We start from the raw sequence: 16,244 nt of genomic DNA, 5'->3' as shown, positions 1-16,244 counted from the left end.
CTTTCTAATTACATATGCAGTAAAAGTTATTAGTAAAAAATATTTTTTTTTATACTTTAAAAAAGTTGAAAATCTCCTTAAATGGTCGACTACTGGCACATTTACCCTATTACTTGAGATGCAAACTATAGTTGCAATTTTTTGAAGGAATATTGCCTAACTGGAAAGTAGAACTTTACATATTGTTTTGTCTGTGAAACATATGCTTGTTTAGCTTTATTTGAAAGTGTTAATTTTGCCAAAAATATTGAACGTTGGAAAACCGCAATAGCATTTCCTTACAGGGGCCAAAAAAAGAGAGCTGATATTTCTAAAGGAGGCAATCGTAACAAAAACGGATAGGAGATAAACAGAAATCGAAAATGTTATGTTGAAAACATTTTCATTGATTTTGTCTTCTGCCTGAGGCCTTGACAAGGTCAGACAAATATTGTCTATTACGTTTAAAATTGCCTAAAGGAAAGTTGAACAGAATACCACAGATCTTATCACTCAGTAATCAGTTGTGAAGTGCTTCCTTGTAGTCAAACAACATATATCGAAATAACGTGTTTTCTGCCTCTTAGTAAATAAAAACTACGATCTTACTAGCTCTTGGAGTAACCAACTGCGCATGTCGTTTAATAGCTTCAACTAAAAGGGGTGCTCATTCAACGTGCAACTCGTGAAAAGGGTAGAAGTCAGAAATGGCTGAGAATAGAAAAGAGCGTGTTCTTGCTTTAGTGCAAGAAGGCTATTGCGCTGCACAAGCCGCTGAAAGGTGTGGAGTTTTACCAAGAACAGCACAGAAGTGGATAAAGCGTTTTCGAGAGACTGGAGAAACTATGCGGCGCCGAGGTAGTGGTAGGCGTCGTGTGACAACACCTGACCAGGATACCCAGCTTGTTGCTGCTGCGCGACTTAATCCCAACATGACCGCCAGACAACTTCGGCACGCATCAGCTTTTCCAGGATCTCGAGATACTGCTGTACGGCGTCTTAGGGAAGCTAATCTTCACGCCCGTCGTGCTGCGGTGAAAGAATTCCTCTCGGAAGAGCATATAAGACGACGGCTTCAGTTTGCGGAAGAAAATGTGAACCGTGATTGGAGACATGTTGTCTTCACAGACGAATGCACATTTTCTTCCTCAAATAATGGCCAAGTAGTCGTGTATCGTCCGAGAGGCTCCAGGCATGATCCCAGATACGTTTTCCACAAACGTCACTGTGGACGCGTATCTGTATCTGCTTGGGGTTTCATGACATCACAGTGTCTTGGAGTACTCCATAGGGTAGAGGGGCGTCTTACAGGTGAGCAATATTTACATATCCTTCGGGATGTTATGTTGCCATCTGTGCGTTTTATCTACCCCGATGGAGTAATCCGGTTTCAGCACGACAGGTCTCCGGTTCATATGTGTCAATTAGTTCAGAATTGGCTCTCGCAGCAGGCTGATTTAGAGGTCCTAGATTGGCCACCGCGTGGAGCCGATATGAATATAATTGAGACAGTATGGGCAGAGGTCATAAGGGTGATGAAGGAGAACTGGCCTAACCCGCCTCCATCCACAAAAAATCAACTATGGGAAATCGTTGAAAACAGCTGGGAGGAAGTCTCCCGTAGTGAACGCTTTCTCCGCAGACTTTCCGAAAGCATGCCCAGAAGGCTCCAGGCAGTCATCGATGTAGAAGGTCATTGGACCTCCTATTAGACACTTATATATAAACAGCCCTTTTCAGGGCTACGTATTCCCTTCCATTCTTTTATTTTTTGAATGCCAATGAAAATATATCTACGTCACTTTCACTGTTAAACAATGAAAATAAAAAAAAAAACATAATAGCAGTGGACAAGACTCGATCTTGCGAACTTGTGTATTGTAATCTCTCACTTATCCCCTGAGCTACGAAGTAACACGTAGATTTTTTTGAAAAAGATATTAGTAGTTCATAACAACACACTCCCTTTTTATGTAATTCATGTGCCCCTTGCTGCTATCGATGGCGTGAAAACAAAATGCTACACATTACCCCATATCATTTCACCATTAGATTGCTGTTTTCTGATCAGTTAAAACAGGATTCCTGGATATCTAAGCGAAAAATGTATTTCTTTTTCATGTATTCTACGAAAAACCTAAAGAGTAAACAAAATCGAGACAAGCAACTTTCTCGAACAAACCACTCAATGTATCAGTGTCATTGCAAACAACGTCTCGCTGATGTAATGAATAACAACATGTAGTAAAGATCATGGGGTCTTCAGATCAAATACAGCTTGTCATATGGTTTTGTTTTCTTCAGCACAATAGAATTTTTTAAAAAAATATCCAGTCATGTGAGAAAAACAAATTTTGCAGAAATATAACATTTCGTTTTGAGAGGCGTATTAGCACGAAGAAATAGTTTTATTTCTTGCAATCCAAACCGTGAAGAATGAGCTAATGAATAGCGTTTATGGGTCCTTCAATAAGCACCATCCAGTGTGTTGTCGTCGGCAACGTTACGTTTTTCCTTTTCTTTTTTTCTCGTTTTCGCGCATCACATTCTGTTTTTCAATGACTTCTAATGCTAAATTTTAATCCGCTGTTACTTCGTTCGTCGTTTTCACTTCCACCTACAATATTAGATTTAGTTATAGCTGACTATCCTCTAATTTGTATCGAAGTTTTGTCAAGTTTCTAGTGAACGTCAGCTAACCATTTTCTTCCACGTACTAAATGTATTCAAATATTTATTTCAAACGGCTGATTTGATTTCCCGTGATGATCGGACAGACAAACACGACGTCACTTTTACATATTGACCGCCTTATTTGGAACTTGCCCCATTTCCCCCTCAAAAGTGGATTTTTAAGGACAACGGAAGATGGGCTCACATATTTTAAAATATGGTGTTTATATCCATCTGTTCCTCTTACGACATATGTGTTAATGAATCCGACTGGACCAAAAGCTAAATACCGTATATTTGAAAGATAATTTCAAGTGCTTCATCTGTTTTGCTGTGAAGATAAGACACAATCTCGATGTCATCATTCTTAAATATTGAGCAAAAACGATACAAATTGCCCCTCTTCTCCATTTAGTGCCGAAATTTCTAAACACGGTCGGACACGTGCACACTCGTTTTAAATAAGGAATTTATGTATCATATTTCATCTCACAAACGTGAGAGATTCTATTTTTGGCATACATTTTAACCCCCTCTCTTCTGTTTGGATACGCATTTCAATAAAAATGGCGTGACAACAACCCAGTCCGAGGTAGGTGTTAACTATGTTAATAAAATTCATTTCAAACGGTTCAGCCATTTTTCGTTATGATAAACAACGTGTTTTTAATTTATATACTATGCAAATATAGGTTAATAGTATTGTTCTGTCTTGTTATTTATTTATTTAAGTTATTTATTGATATAAAATTGAGGTGTTACGTTTAATGTTTAACAAAACCTAGCATTTACCATGTTATCAACCGTGAAGTAGCGAATTTTGTGTCTAATATTTATATTATATTCAATTTACTGTGTCACGCTAGTAGCAAATTAAGCATAAATGCGAAAACATTGTTCACTTTCAGTTCTCAAGAGAATTTCTTTCCTGTCTTTCTATTATTTTGTCAATAGCTTACAAAACACTGGCATCAGACTTTTGCAATTATATTTTTTAACGTTTTTCCCATAAACTCCCCTGAAAATTTAACCTGAATCGACCCTTACCGGGAATCGAACCCGAGACTACAAGAACCAAAAACACACGCGCTAGCCACTAGACTTTTTTATTTTTATTCCACGTTAATTAGTAAGCCCACGTTTCATATAGCCTCGCTGTTGAAAGTGTTACGTGAATATAGACTAGACCAAAATTAATTATTGGTGTCCATTTCAGGATCACTCAGTATTATGTTTTTAAGTGTTAGAGTGTTACAAAATCCAACACTTTTCAGTGCCTTATTAAACAACTTATTTTTTAAAAAAGTCTTGAATGTGTATTAACGGATACAATAAGAATAAAAATCACTATTAGAAACAAACATTTGCAGTAAAAGGAAAAGCAGAAACTATTTGTGTAATAAAAATATATATCTTTGCCAAAATATTTGTGGCTTGGTGTAATATATATTCACGTAACATTCCTCCACTAAAAACATGCTACCGAGTGATCCTGAAATGAACACCAGTAAAAAAATTTGGTCTAGTCTGTATTCACATAACAAAAGGAACAAGAAACTAAAAATCAACTCAACACTACTTTTATACCATCAATAGCAGCAAGGGGCAGACGATACTATCCCGAAAAATTGCATTTATTCCTTTGACCCGCATTGCAAAGCATCGGACAATTTGCAACATCAATTAAAAAAGCTTGAAGAGAAATAATCTTTATGGACAATAAGTTTCTTACGAACAATATTCAATTATAAAATGCCTACTACTTATCTTTCTTATTTAATTTATGGGCCGCGATGGTTCACTGGTAGAGCGCTTACCTTTGGTGCATGCGGTCTCTGGTTTTATTCCGTTCAAGTAAGCTTGTGGTGGACAACATTATGTCCGTGACTTTTCCAAAGTATTTCCTTTTCCTTCCACTTTCTCATTCCACCAATTCTTAAATCATTTTCTTACTTTAATTATCTTCTCCCTTAGCCTAAAATAGCAGGATTCTAGAACACTGGTCCGTATACCACATGAGTGGTGATGAAGAAAGCAATCAACCTGGTTAACCTGCCTTCACTCGCTATCGCTTGCTCGACATTACTATATGAATTGTGTATTGAGATTTGATAAAGAAAAGAACCAAACTGGTTACTAATCCAAATTCTCCTCTATGTGAGGACCAGCAATCTAGAACCTTACCGCCTAAAGGGCGTAATAGTGGGATGTTAAATATTTCATTTCATTTTCTAATTTAATTTAGCTCTTCCACATGATATTTTATCTGAAATAATAATAAGATAATATCAAGTGCTCGCAAAGCTGGGAGCGATCTCGGAATCTACCGTAATGTGCGGTAATCTTATTAAATATGTTTCACTACTAGATCAGTTGTTGAATGTTTCATAATGCTATACTAAATTCCATAAACATTCAAGCGAAATAAGTAAAATTGATGAGATTGACAATTTAAACCGCACAGTATTGCAAATCTGGCGGTGTAAATATTTACTCCATTACGCAAACTCTGTTTCAAATACAACCATTATTATAGAGTTCATTTTCATAAACTTGTTCTTATAGCAACTATATCATTTCCTATTTAAATTCAATTTATAGATAATTTTGTGTTACATATCAGCTGATACTCGTGCTATAAACTATACAATAAGTTAACATTCGATGTAAATAAATAAGAAATGTATAATGTTACAGATTCTGGAATTGCAATTTAACTCAATTTTAAACTGTATACATTTTCTATATGATTGTTTCATTTACTTTATAAAAATCCAGATTATGATTTACACTAACTATTTTAATTAAAAATACAAGCTTATACAGGGTGCGGGGAAAGTCCCGGAACAGTTCAATATCTCGCGAAATATACAGATCAGCAAAATAAAAATAACACGTGTTAAACAGTTTTGAAAAATCTATCCAATGATACCAAACGCAACCCTCCATTCCCACACGGGGGGTAACTTTAAAATTTTACATGGAAATCCCCATATTTTGTTGCACATATGGATTCTTCAGAATAAGTAACAGTGATTTGACCCAAAATTGAAAACAGTGCCTTCACGGATAGCACTTGAATCGACACATAAAAAATGGAGGCGGCAAATCTTTATGAAAATGTGGCCTCTCAGTGTCGAGCTCTGGGCCATGCAGTTAGCGTACGGGACTGCGGCATGAAAGGTCATGAGTTCGATTTCCACGCAGAGTAAAATTTTCATGTGATTTTTTTACCCACATAACGAATTCATACATTTTAACTTCCATAAAATAATGCATTTGTCCATATTCATTAATTTGCAAGAAAATACAAATGGTGACAAAAATGCCTTATTTTTGTTGTAAATAACCCTACTACTAAGAACTACTTCATAAAGCTTCTTTGCAAAACAATTATTGATATTGTATTCCATGTAACTTCATCTTCGCACACACTGTTTTCAATTTTTGATCAAATCACTATCACTTTTCCTGGAGAATCCACATATGAAATAAGAAATAGGGGTTCCCATTTAAAATTTTAAAGTTATCCCCCGTAGTTCCCAAGGAGGTAGGGATAGGTGATTGTGTTTTCTATCATTGGATAGCTTCTTTAAAACTATTTAACATGTGTTATTTTTGTTTTGGTGACATTTATACTTCGCGAGATATTGGACCGTTCCGGGAATTTTTCCGCACCCTGTATACAGTATTTTATCTCTCTCTTTCGTACTCTCACTCTCTATATTACAACTGAGTGTTGCAATAGGTATCAAGAACATGAATAATTTTCATTTTGGACGTATGGTTTAAGGTTGGTATTCAGATCACAAATCTGTTCTCATTATAACGGATGTGGTATTAACGTTAATAAGGATCGTTAACGTTCCACATTTTAGTGTCTTCGTATATAGCCTAATTGATGAACATAGTGAATAAATGTGACTGAGCTTTGAAAAGTGATTGTTCATCTGGTCTTGTGTTTTTAAGCACTTCAAACTAGACATTTATATTTTAAAAAATATTTCACTATATTGAAAAAAAAAGCGTTCCGCACTCAGGCTCGAACTGCCACCCTTCGGTTCTAGAATTTCAACAGCATTGCTAAACCCGCTTGGCTACGCAGGCATGTTTCGAAATAGCGAGTTCTGATATTGGAAATAGACTCGCTCCAAGCGCAGGTTTACACTTGGAGTTTTAAATAGCCATTTTCTTTCTTTTTTTTTTCAGTAATTTCAACTGAAGATATTGATTGATTTCCCATATTGGAACTTCACGTGAAGTGTGAATTGTATGTTCATCTCAAAAATACATTATTTTCTGTTCCTTCAATTTTACGTATTGGTGAGTGCTCCTAATACCTGTGCACTGTATGGAGTGAATTTCCCTCGGGATATTCTTCGCGTAATTATCTGACAGACTAAAGTTTCATAACAATCACAGTTTTTTGCTTATAATTTTCTTATTTTGCTTTATTTTTTCACAAAAATCATAAATAATTATTCATTACTACACTGCTTTGTTAAGGAAAGCACAAAGAAGCGATATTATATTAAGAAAACTGAGTTATTAATGAAAATGTGGAAGTTACAGTATATGCGAACTTTTTTTTGCGGATGACGATACTTTAGGATTGACTGCTGCATAGCTGCCGTGTTACTAGGGGGAAAACTGGCCATATTGAAGTTTTGTTACTACCTTCTTGTTATACGTGATATGGCTTATACAAGGGTGGACATGTTTCCTTCTACATATAAGCGAATAAGAAATGTCTAATGCTGACGATTTTGTCAGGATTGATGTTTGGTTGTTGAAGACTAAGACTAACTTGCACAATTCTTTTTTTTTTTTTTGAAGGATCTTGAAGGCTGCCAACTATTCTCTCCTGGGTATAGCTGAGGTCATGTCAAAGACTGTTGAATCATGAGAAAAACGAAAGCACTTTTTTAATGACGATAAAGTTTCTTTATGATTACCTAGAATCTACTTTCAGTTCTACTTTTATGCATCAGCAACTGCTCATGAAGTCTTCTACCAATATTTTTAAAAGATCTAAATCAGATACATCCGTTTGTACGTTTGTACATAGAGGAGAATTTGGATTAGTAACCAGTTTGGTTCTTTTCTTTATCAAATCTCAATACACAATTCATATAGTAATGTCGAGCAAGCGATAGCGAGTGAAGGCAGGTTAACCAGGTTGATTGCTTTCTTCATCACCACTCATGTGGTATACGGACCAGTGTTCTAGAATCCTGCTATTTTAGGCTAAGGGAGAAGATAATTAAAGTAAGAAAATGATTTAAGAATTGGTGGAATGAGAAAGTGGAAGGAAAAGGAAATACTTTGGAAAAGTCACGGACATAATGTTGTCCACCACAAGCTTACTTGAACGGAATAAAACCAGAGACCGCATGCACCAAAGGTAAGCGCTCTACCAGTGAACCATCGCGGCCCATAAATTAAATAAGAAAGATAAGTAGTAGGCATTTTATAATTGAATATTGTTCGTAAGAAACTTATTGTCCATAAAGATTATTTCTCTTCAAGCTTTTTTAATTGATGTTGCAAATTGTCCGATGCTTTGCAATGCGGGTCAAAGGAATAAATGCAATTTTTCGGGATAGTATCGTCTGCCCCTTGCTGCTATTGATGGTATAAAAGTAGTGTTGAGTTGATTTTTAGTTTCTTGTTCCTTTTGTTATGTGAATATAGACTAGACCAAATTTTTTTACTGGTGTTCATTTCAGGATCACTCGGTAGCATGTTTTTAGTGGAGGAATGTTACGTGAATATATATTACACCAAGCCACAAATATTTTGGCAAAGATATATATTTTTATTACACAAATAGTTTCTGCTTTTCCTTTTACTGCAAATGTTTGTTTCTAATAGTGATTTTTATTCTTATTGTATCCGTTAATACACATTCAAGACTTTTTTAAAAAATAAGTTGTTTAATAAGGCACTGAAAAGTGTTGGATTTTGTAACACTCTAACACTTAAAAACATAATACTGAGTGATCCTGAAATGGACACCAATAATTAATTTTGGTCTAGTCTATATTCACGTAACACTTTCAACAGCGAGGCTATATGAAACGTGGGCTTACTAATTAACGTGGAATAAAAATAAAAAAGTCTAGTGGCTAGCGCGTGTGTTTTTGGTTCTTGTAGTCTCGGGTTCGATTCCCGGTAAGGGTCGATTCAGGTTAAATTTTCAGGGGAGTTTATGGGAAAAACGTTAAAAAATATAATTGCAAAAGTCTGATGCCAGTGTTTTGTAAGCTATTGACAAAATAATAGAAAGACAGGAAAGAAATTCTCTTGAGAACTGAAAGTGAACAATGTTTTCGCATTTATGCTTAATTTGCTACTAGCGTGACACAGTAAATTGAATATAATATAAATATTAGACACAAAATTCGCTACTTCACGGTTGATAACATGGTAAATGCTAGGTTTTGTTAAACATTAAACGTAACACCTCAATTTTATATCAATAAATAACTTAAATAAATAAATAACAAGACAGAACAATACTATTAACCTATATTTGCATAGTATATAAATTAAAAACACGTTGTTTATCATAACGAAAAATGGCTGAACCGTTTGAAATGAATTTTATTAACATAGTTAACACCTACCTCGGACTGGGTTGTTGTCACGCCATTTTTATTGAAATGCGTATCCAAACAGAAGAGAGGGGGTTAAAATGTATGCCAAAAATAGAATCTCTCACGTTTGTGAGATGAAATATGATACATAAATTCCTTATTTAAAACGAGTGTGCACGTGTCCGACCGTGTTTAGAAATTTCGGCACTAAATGGAGAAGAGGGGCAATTTGTATCGTTTTTGCTCAATATTTAAGAATGATGACATCGAGATTGTGTCTTATCTTCACAGCAAAACAGATGAAGCACTTGAAATTATCTTTTAAATATACGGTATTTAGCTTTTGGTCCAGTCGGATTCATTAACACATATGTCGTAAGAGGAACAGATGGATATAAACACCATATTTTAAAATATGTGAGCCCATCTTCCGTTGTCCTTAAAAATCCACTTTTGAGGGGGAAATGGGGCAAGTTCCAAATAAGGCGGTCAATATGTAAAAGTGACGTCGTGTTTGTCTGTCCGATCATCACGGGAAATCAAATCAGCCGTTTGAAATAAATATTTGAATACATTTAGTACGTGGAAGAAAATGGTTAGCTGACGTTCACTAGAAACTTGACAAAACTTCGATACAAATTAGAGGATAGTCAGCTATAACTAAATCTAATATTGTAGGTGGAAGTGAAAACGACGAACGAAGTAACAGCGGATTAAAATTTAGCATTAGAAGTCATTGAAAAACAGAATGTGATGCGCGAAAACGAGAAAAAAAGAAAAGGAAAAACGTAACGTTGCCGACGACAACACACTGGATGGTGCTTATTGAAGGACCCATAAACGCTATTCATTAGCTCATTCTTCACGGTTTGGATTGCAAGAAATAAAACTATTTCTTCGTGCTAATACGCCTCTCAAAACGAAATGTTATATTTCTGCAAAATTTGTTTTTCTCACATGACTGGATATTTTTTTAAAAAATTCTATTGTGCTGAAGAAAACAAAACCATATGACAAGCTGTATTTGATCTGAAGACCCCATGATCTTTACTACATGTTGTTATTCATTACATCAGCGAGACGTTGTTTGCAATGACACTGATACATTGAGTGGTTTGTTCGAGAAAGTTGCTTGTCTCGATTTTGTTTACTCTTTAGGTTTTTCGTAGAATACATGAAAAAGAAATACATTTTTCGCTTAGATATCCAGGAATCCTGTTTTAACTGATCAGAAAACAGCAATCTAATGGTGAAATGATATGGGGTAATGTGTAGCATTTTGTTTTCACGCCATCGATAGCAGCAAGGGGCACATGAATTACATAAAAAGGGAGTGTGTTGTTATGAACTACTAATATCTTTTTCAAAAAAATCTACGTGTTACTTCGTAGCTCAGGGGATAAGTGAGAGATTACAATACACAAGTTCGCAAGATCGAGTCTTGTCCACTGCTATTATGTTTTTTTTTTTATTTTCATTGTTTAACAGTGAAAGTGACGTAGATATATTTTCATTGGCATTCAAAAAATAAAAGAATGGAAGGGAATACGTAGCCCTGAAAAGGGCTGTTTATATATAAGTGTCTAATAGGAGGTCCAATGACCTTCTACATCGATGACTGCCTGGAGCCTTCTGGGCATGCTTTCGGAAAGTCTGCGGAGAAAGCGTTCACTACGGGAGACTTCCTCCCAGCTGTTTTCAACGATTTCCCATAGTTGATTTTTTGTGGATGGAGGCGGGTTAGGCCAGTTCTCCTTCATCACCCTTATGACCTCTGCCCATACTGTCTCAATTATATTCATATCGGCTCCACGCGGTGGCCAATCTAGGACCTCTAAATCAGCCTGCTGCGAGAGCCAATTCTGAACTAATTGACACATATGAACCGGAGACCTGTCGTGCTGAAACCGGATTACTCCATCGGGGTAGATAAAACGCACAGATGGCAACATAACATCCCGAAGGATATGTAAATATTGCTCACCTGTAAGACGCCCCTCTACCCTATGGAGTACTCCAAGACACTGTGATGTCATGAAACCCCAAGCAGATACAGATACGCGTCCACAGTGACGTTTGTGGAAAACGTATCTGGGATCATGCCTGGAGCCTCTCGGACGATACACGACTACTTGGCCATTATTTGAGGAAGAAAATGTGCATTCGTCTGTGAAGACAACATGTCTCCAATCACGGTTCACATTTTCTTCCGCAAACTGAAGCCGTCGTCTTATATGCTCTTCCGAGAGGAATTCTTTCACCGCAGCACGACGGGCGTGAAGATTAGCTTCCCTAAGACGCCGTACAGCAGTATCTCGAGATCCTGGAAAAGCTGATGCGTGCCGAAGTTGTCTGGCGGTCATGTTGGGATTAAGTCGCGCAGCAGCAACAAGCTGGGTATCCTGGTCAGGTGTTGTCACACGACGCCTACCACTACCTCGGCGCCGCATAGTTTCTCCAGTCTCTCGAAAACGCTTTATCCACTTCTGTGCTGTTCTTGGTAAAACTCCACACCTTTCAGCGGCTTGTGCAGCGCAATAGCCTTCTTGCACTAAAGCAAGAACACGCTCTTTTCTATTCTCAGCCATTTCTGACTTCTACCCTTTTCACGAGTTGCACGTTGAATGAGCACCCCTTTTAGTTGAAGCTATTAAACGACATGCGCAGTTGGTTACTCCAAGAGCTAGTAAGATCGTAGTTTTTATTTACTAAGAGGCAGAAAACACGTTATTTCGATATATGTTGTTTGACTACAAGGAAGCACTTCACAACTGATTACTGAGTGATAAGATCTGTGGTATTCTGTTCAACTTTCCTTTAGGCAATTTTAAACGTAATAGACAATATTTGTCTGACCTTGTCAAGGCCTCAGGCAGAAGACAAAATCAATGAAAATGTTTTCAACATAACATTTTCGATTTCTGTTTATCTCCTATCCGTTTTTGTTACGATTGCCTCCTTTAGAAATATCAGCTCTCTTTTTTTGGCCCCTGTAAGGAAATGCTATTGCGGTTTTCCAACGTTCAATATTTTTGGCAAAATTAACACTTTCAAATAAAGCTAAACAAGCATATGTTTCACAGACAAAACAATATGTAAAGTTCTACTTTCCAGTTAGGCAATATTCCTTCAAAAAATTGCAACTATAGTTTGCATCTCAAGTAATAGGGTAAATGTGCCAGTAGTCGACCATTTAAGGAGATTTTCAACTTTTTTAAAGTATAAAAAAAAATATTTTTTACTAATAACTTTTACTGCATATGTAATTAGAAAGAACAGTGTTTAAATTACGTTTGTGTAGCTCGCATAGGAAATCTTTTATACATAATTACACAGGAAAAAGAAAATACCAGAAACCCTGAAAAAAACAGTAGTCGGCCTATGAAAACCAAAGGTCAGCCATTACTTTAACCAGTACTCAGCCACACTATAGAATTGACTACTAATGGAATTTTAGAGGTCAATTCCTCAGTAGCAAATTAAGGGACAAATATATTGCACTCAGAGTTCCTACAAAGAAAAACTACGTGGAAAACAGGCCCGCAACTAGAGGGAGCTAGGGGGCCTGGCCCTCCTAAACTTTTCGTGGCCCCTCCAGACCTCAACACAAAAAACACAATTTAGATATGTGTAAGAGATTTTTAATGACTTGCCCCCCCTAACATATCTATGTCCCCCCAAACCTCTGTGGCTAGAAGCAGGCCTGGTGGAAAATATATTGCGATACAGGAAAAAAGACTTCTTGTATGATATTTACCATAAACTAAGAAAAATGTGCCTCGGCCTAGACTAGCCTATTTAAAACTAATATATAGGCCTATTTATATTTACATTTATATTTACATTGATATTTATATTTAGCTATGACATTAACCCTTTAATATGAAGTTCATTAAGCACATTCAGGACACATAAGCACTTGTTTAGCAGGTTCCTCGTACGATAATACACTGAGGCACGTGCATTTTAAGTGGTACCAGTGATCACAAAAGTGACACCCAATATATTTAGGTGTATCGTTCTCAATATCACTTATGAATTCTTCTTCAGGCCTTAGACGGCATTTCAACAACTTCTTGCGTCTCGTCTTTTTAACTACTAGTGCTACTTGGCTTGACAGTCCTTTTCTTTTTGTTTGACTTAAATTTTTTCCTTTCTTTTGTATTCTCTCCCTTTTTCATTTTAGACATTCCTCTTCTAGTTTTCTTTTCTTTTCATTCTTTACCATCTGATAATTTCTCCATGCTTGGGAGGATACTGCACTTTGAACTTTTTCTCTGGGCACATGTTTGGTAGTTTTGTTTTTGATTGGAGCTAGCCAGAAAAGATGCTAATCAAAGCCAGATAATATGGAAGTATTTTACGAAGGTTTTCTTTGAATTTCTCCTGAGATCATATGGAGTTATTTCTGGCTCTACTGACTGTAGAAACAGAAGCAGACCTTTCACCTTGCGTCGCTTCAGTACAAGATGCCATAACGGATATGTTGTTTTCCTGGTTTGAGTCAGATGTAACGTCTATTTCTGATATCGAAGATATATTTGTAGGCTCTAGACGGCCAATTGCTAAAATTTGGTATGTTCCAGGACTAAGATATCGAGCATTTCACTAGCAAGTATCTACTGATAGCAGATCGATCCTCTTCGGACAGAACAATAGCCTTATATGTGTTCATTAGTGTAGAATAAGAAGACTCTTTGGATAGAGTATCCTCAACGCACCTGATTGCAAAAACATCTGACACTGAGTCTATTCCAGTAGATGTCTTTGGACTGGTTGAAAGAAACGCTAAATCACGCGTTCTTAAACTGTTAGACATATTTTTCTCACGCTCATAGTGAGTTAGAATGTAAATATTTATGATTATTCTGTATTGTTTCGGCAATCAGGCAACTCTAGGAACAGAGCAGATAAGAACAGATAATAATAATAATAATAATAATAATAATAATAATAATAATAATAATAATAATAATAATAATAATAATAATAATAATAATAATAATAGTTGAAGAGGAGTTGCAGCCTTGGAATTAAAAACGTGCAGAAACGCGACATTGTGCGGAGTAAATCAATTAGATATGGATAACCATTACTTTCTCATAGCTACCTTAGATTAAAAGATTAAGCTATGATCAGGGTCAAGGGCGTCGATCCTACTAGGGCCGGGGGGCCCGGGCCCCCAAAGCTTATATAGGGCGTATGCTTAGGGTAAAATAAATACTCATTACCTGTCCTTTTTAAATTTTAGAGAAATAATTCAGACCAGCCATAAATCCTTAACCTTTTTTCCCTCAGTTCTAGAAAAATACAAGAATTGAAATGGTTACAATACCAGACTGATATTAAAGTACGGGACAAAAATAAACGACCAACATCGTCATAAGTTTTAATTGCATTTTCGATCGTTTAATTTTGTCCCGTACTTTATAACTGTATTATACTTGTATGATGCAATTAGTGACATCATAACAGTTACTTTTTCATTAAATCGTTAGAAAAGTCTTCTACGTATTAGTTAAGTGTCTTAGTTGTATGCCATGTGTCATTTAAATTGAATGAATGATAAGTGGATGACTACTTTAGTATATGTGGGATGACTACTGGATTATGGTCCGCTGAAAGTAATGGGGGGCTGGCCATTGAAATTGAAGTGAAGAGTCATTTCCAGTAGTCAGCCCCTAATGGCTGACTACCGGAAAACGTTATCAAAAATGCAACTTGTAGTCAGCCCCCCTTATTTCTACGCAATATCTTGTTTTGTATCATAAACCACGAATTTTTGATAAGCTACGATACATTCATGCATAGAAGAAAGCAATAACTCGTACTATTTTACAATAATATAATTTTAACTTAACTTTGAAGTAAAGCTTCTTCCTTATTTTTTTATTAACAAAATGCGCACTTTGCTCACTTGCATCAGCAGACCTCAAATGATAATTTTTCTTTCCTGCCACGAGGAGTCACACCAGGCCAGAACAAATGAGGTTGAATACTGGAGCTCTGATTTAAGTTGTAGTTGATTATTTGTTTGATAACAAGCTACTGTATGTTTATTTAATATGCTTTTTACTGAAAAATGGCTGACTAATGGAGACGGCTGACTTTAGGCACACTTACCCTCCTAACTAACTAACTAATTCTATGGCCTATGGAACCCGGAGGTTCAATGCCGCATTCACAAAAGCTCTCCACTGACTTCTATCCTTAGCTAACTGGATCCAGTTTCTACTTTGTATTCCTATTTCTGCGAGATCCATCTTAATATTGTCCTCCCATCTGCGCCTAGGTCTTCCTAATTATAAGCTCAAGTAATATGTAACATAATAATAACAATAATAATAATAATAATATCTTAGTATCAAACTTTAAGCGATTTTTATATGATGCATATATTCATGAAAATAGTCACTACTTGTTATGTACTCATTTGGTGTTCCCCTAGGGTTACTAGGAATTGAAATCAGGATCTCTGACTGTGCAGTCCAGTATGCTAACTGTATGACCACAGAGCACGGATCTGACAAAAAACATTTTCATAACGTTTTGCTACCCCTCCTTTTCCGGTATCGATTAAAGTGCCATCCGTGAAGGAATTGTTTTCAATTCTGGGTGAAATCAGTCACTTTTTTCTGGAGAATCGAAATGTCCAATAAGAAATGGGGGTCCCACTTTAAAATTTTAAAGTTATCCCAACCGCCAAAGGGAATGGGGATAGCGGATTTTCTTTGGTATAATTGAACTATACATATAAAGCAGAAACATATATTCTCATTTTGGGCGTGTGTTTTCAATTTGATATTAACTTAGAAATCTATTTGAACTTTGGTAGTGCTAGCATTTCCATAGCGTCATCTTCGTATACAAACAGATGATGAATAAAAGTGACAGAGGTTTGAAAGCTGACAGTTTATCTGATTTTGTTTTTATAACCAATTCAAAGGTTAAAAATGTAACGTTGTATTTAGAAAAAATAAAATATCCTTATAT

General features: G+C 36.1%; 2 protein-coding genes across 2 annotated transcripts; one reads left to right on the top strand and one right to left on the bottom strand.

The window, feature by feature from the left end:
- Window positions 1-686: 686 nt before the first annotated feature.
- Window positions 687-7,496, top strand: LOC145667521 (uncharacterized). The gene is made up of 2 exons (XM_081734994.1): window positions 687-1,080; window positions 7,489-7,496. The coding sequence occupies exons 1-2, from the start codon at window positions 687-689 to the stop codon at window positions 7,494-7,496; spliced, it is 402 nt and encodes a 133-aa protein (XP_081591120.1).
- Window positions 7,497-7,506: 10 nt separating this feature from the next.
- LOC145667520 (uncharacterized) lies at window positions 7,507-11,839 on the bottom strand. The gene is made up of 2 exons (XM_081734993.1): window positions 11,446-11,839; window positions 7,507-7,544 (listed from the first exon to the last, which is right to left on the bottom strand). Exons 1-2 carry the CDS (start codon window positions 11,837-11,839, stop codon window positions 7,507-7,509), a joined length of 432 nt encoding a protein of 143 aa, XP_081591119.1.
- Window positions 11,840-16,244: the final 4,405 nt, after the last annotated feature.

Source organism: Thermobia domestica, chromosome 13, assembly GCF_964235325.1.
Source record: "Thermobia domestica chromosome 13, izTheDome1.hap1.1, whole genome shotgun sequence".
NCBI classification, from domain to species: Eukaryota; Metazoa; Arthropoda; class Insecta; order Zygentoma; family Lepismatidae; genus Thermobia; species Thermobia domestica.
This window is presented reverse-complemented; position numbering and strand designations above follow the sequence as displayed.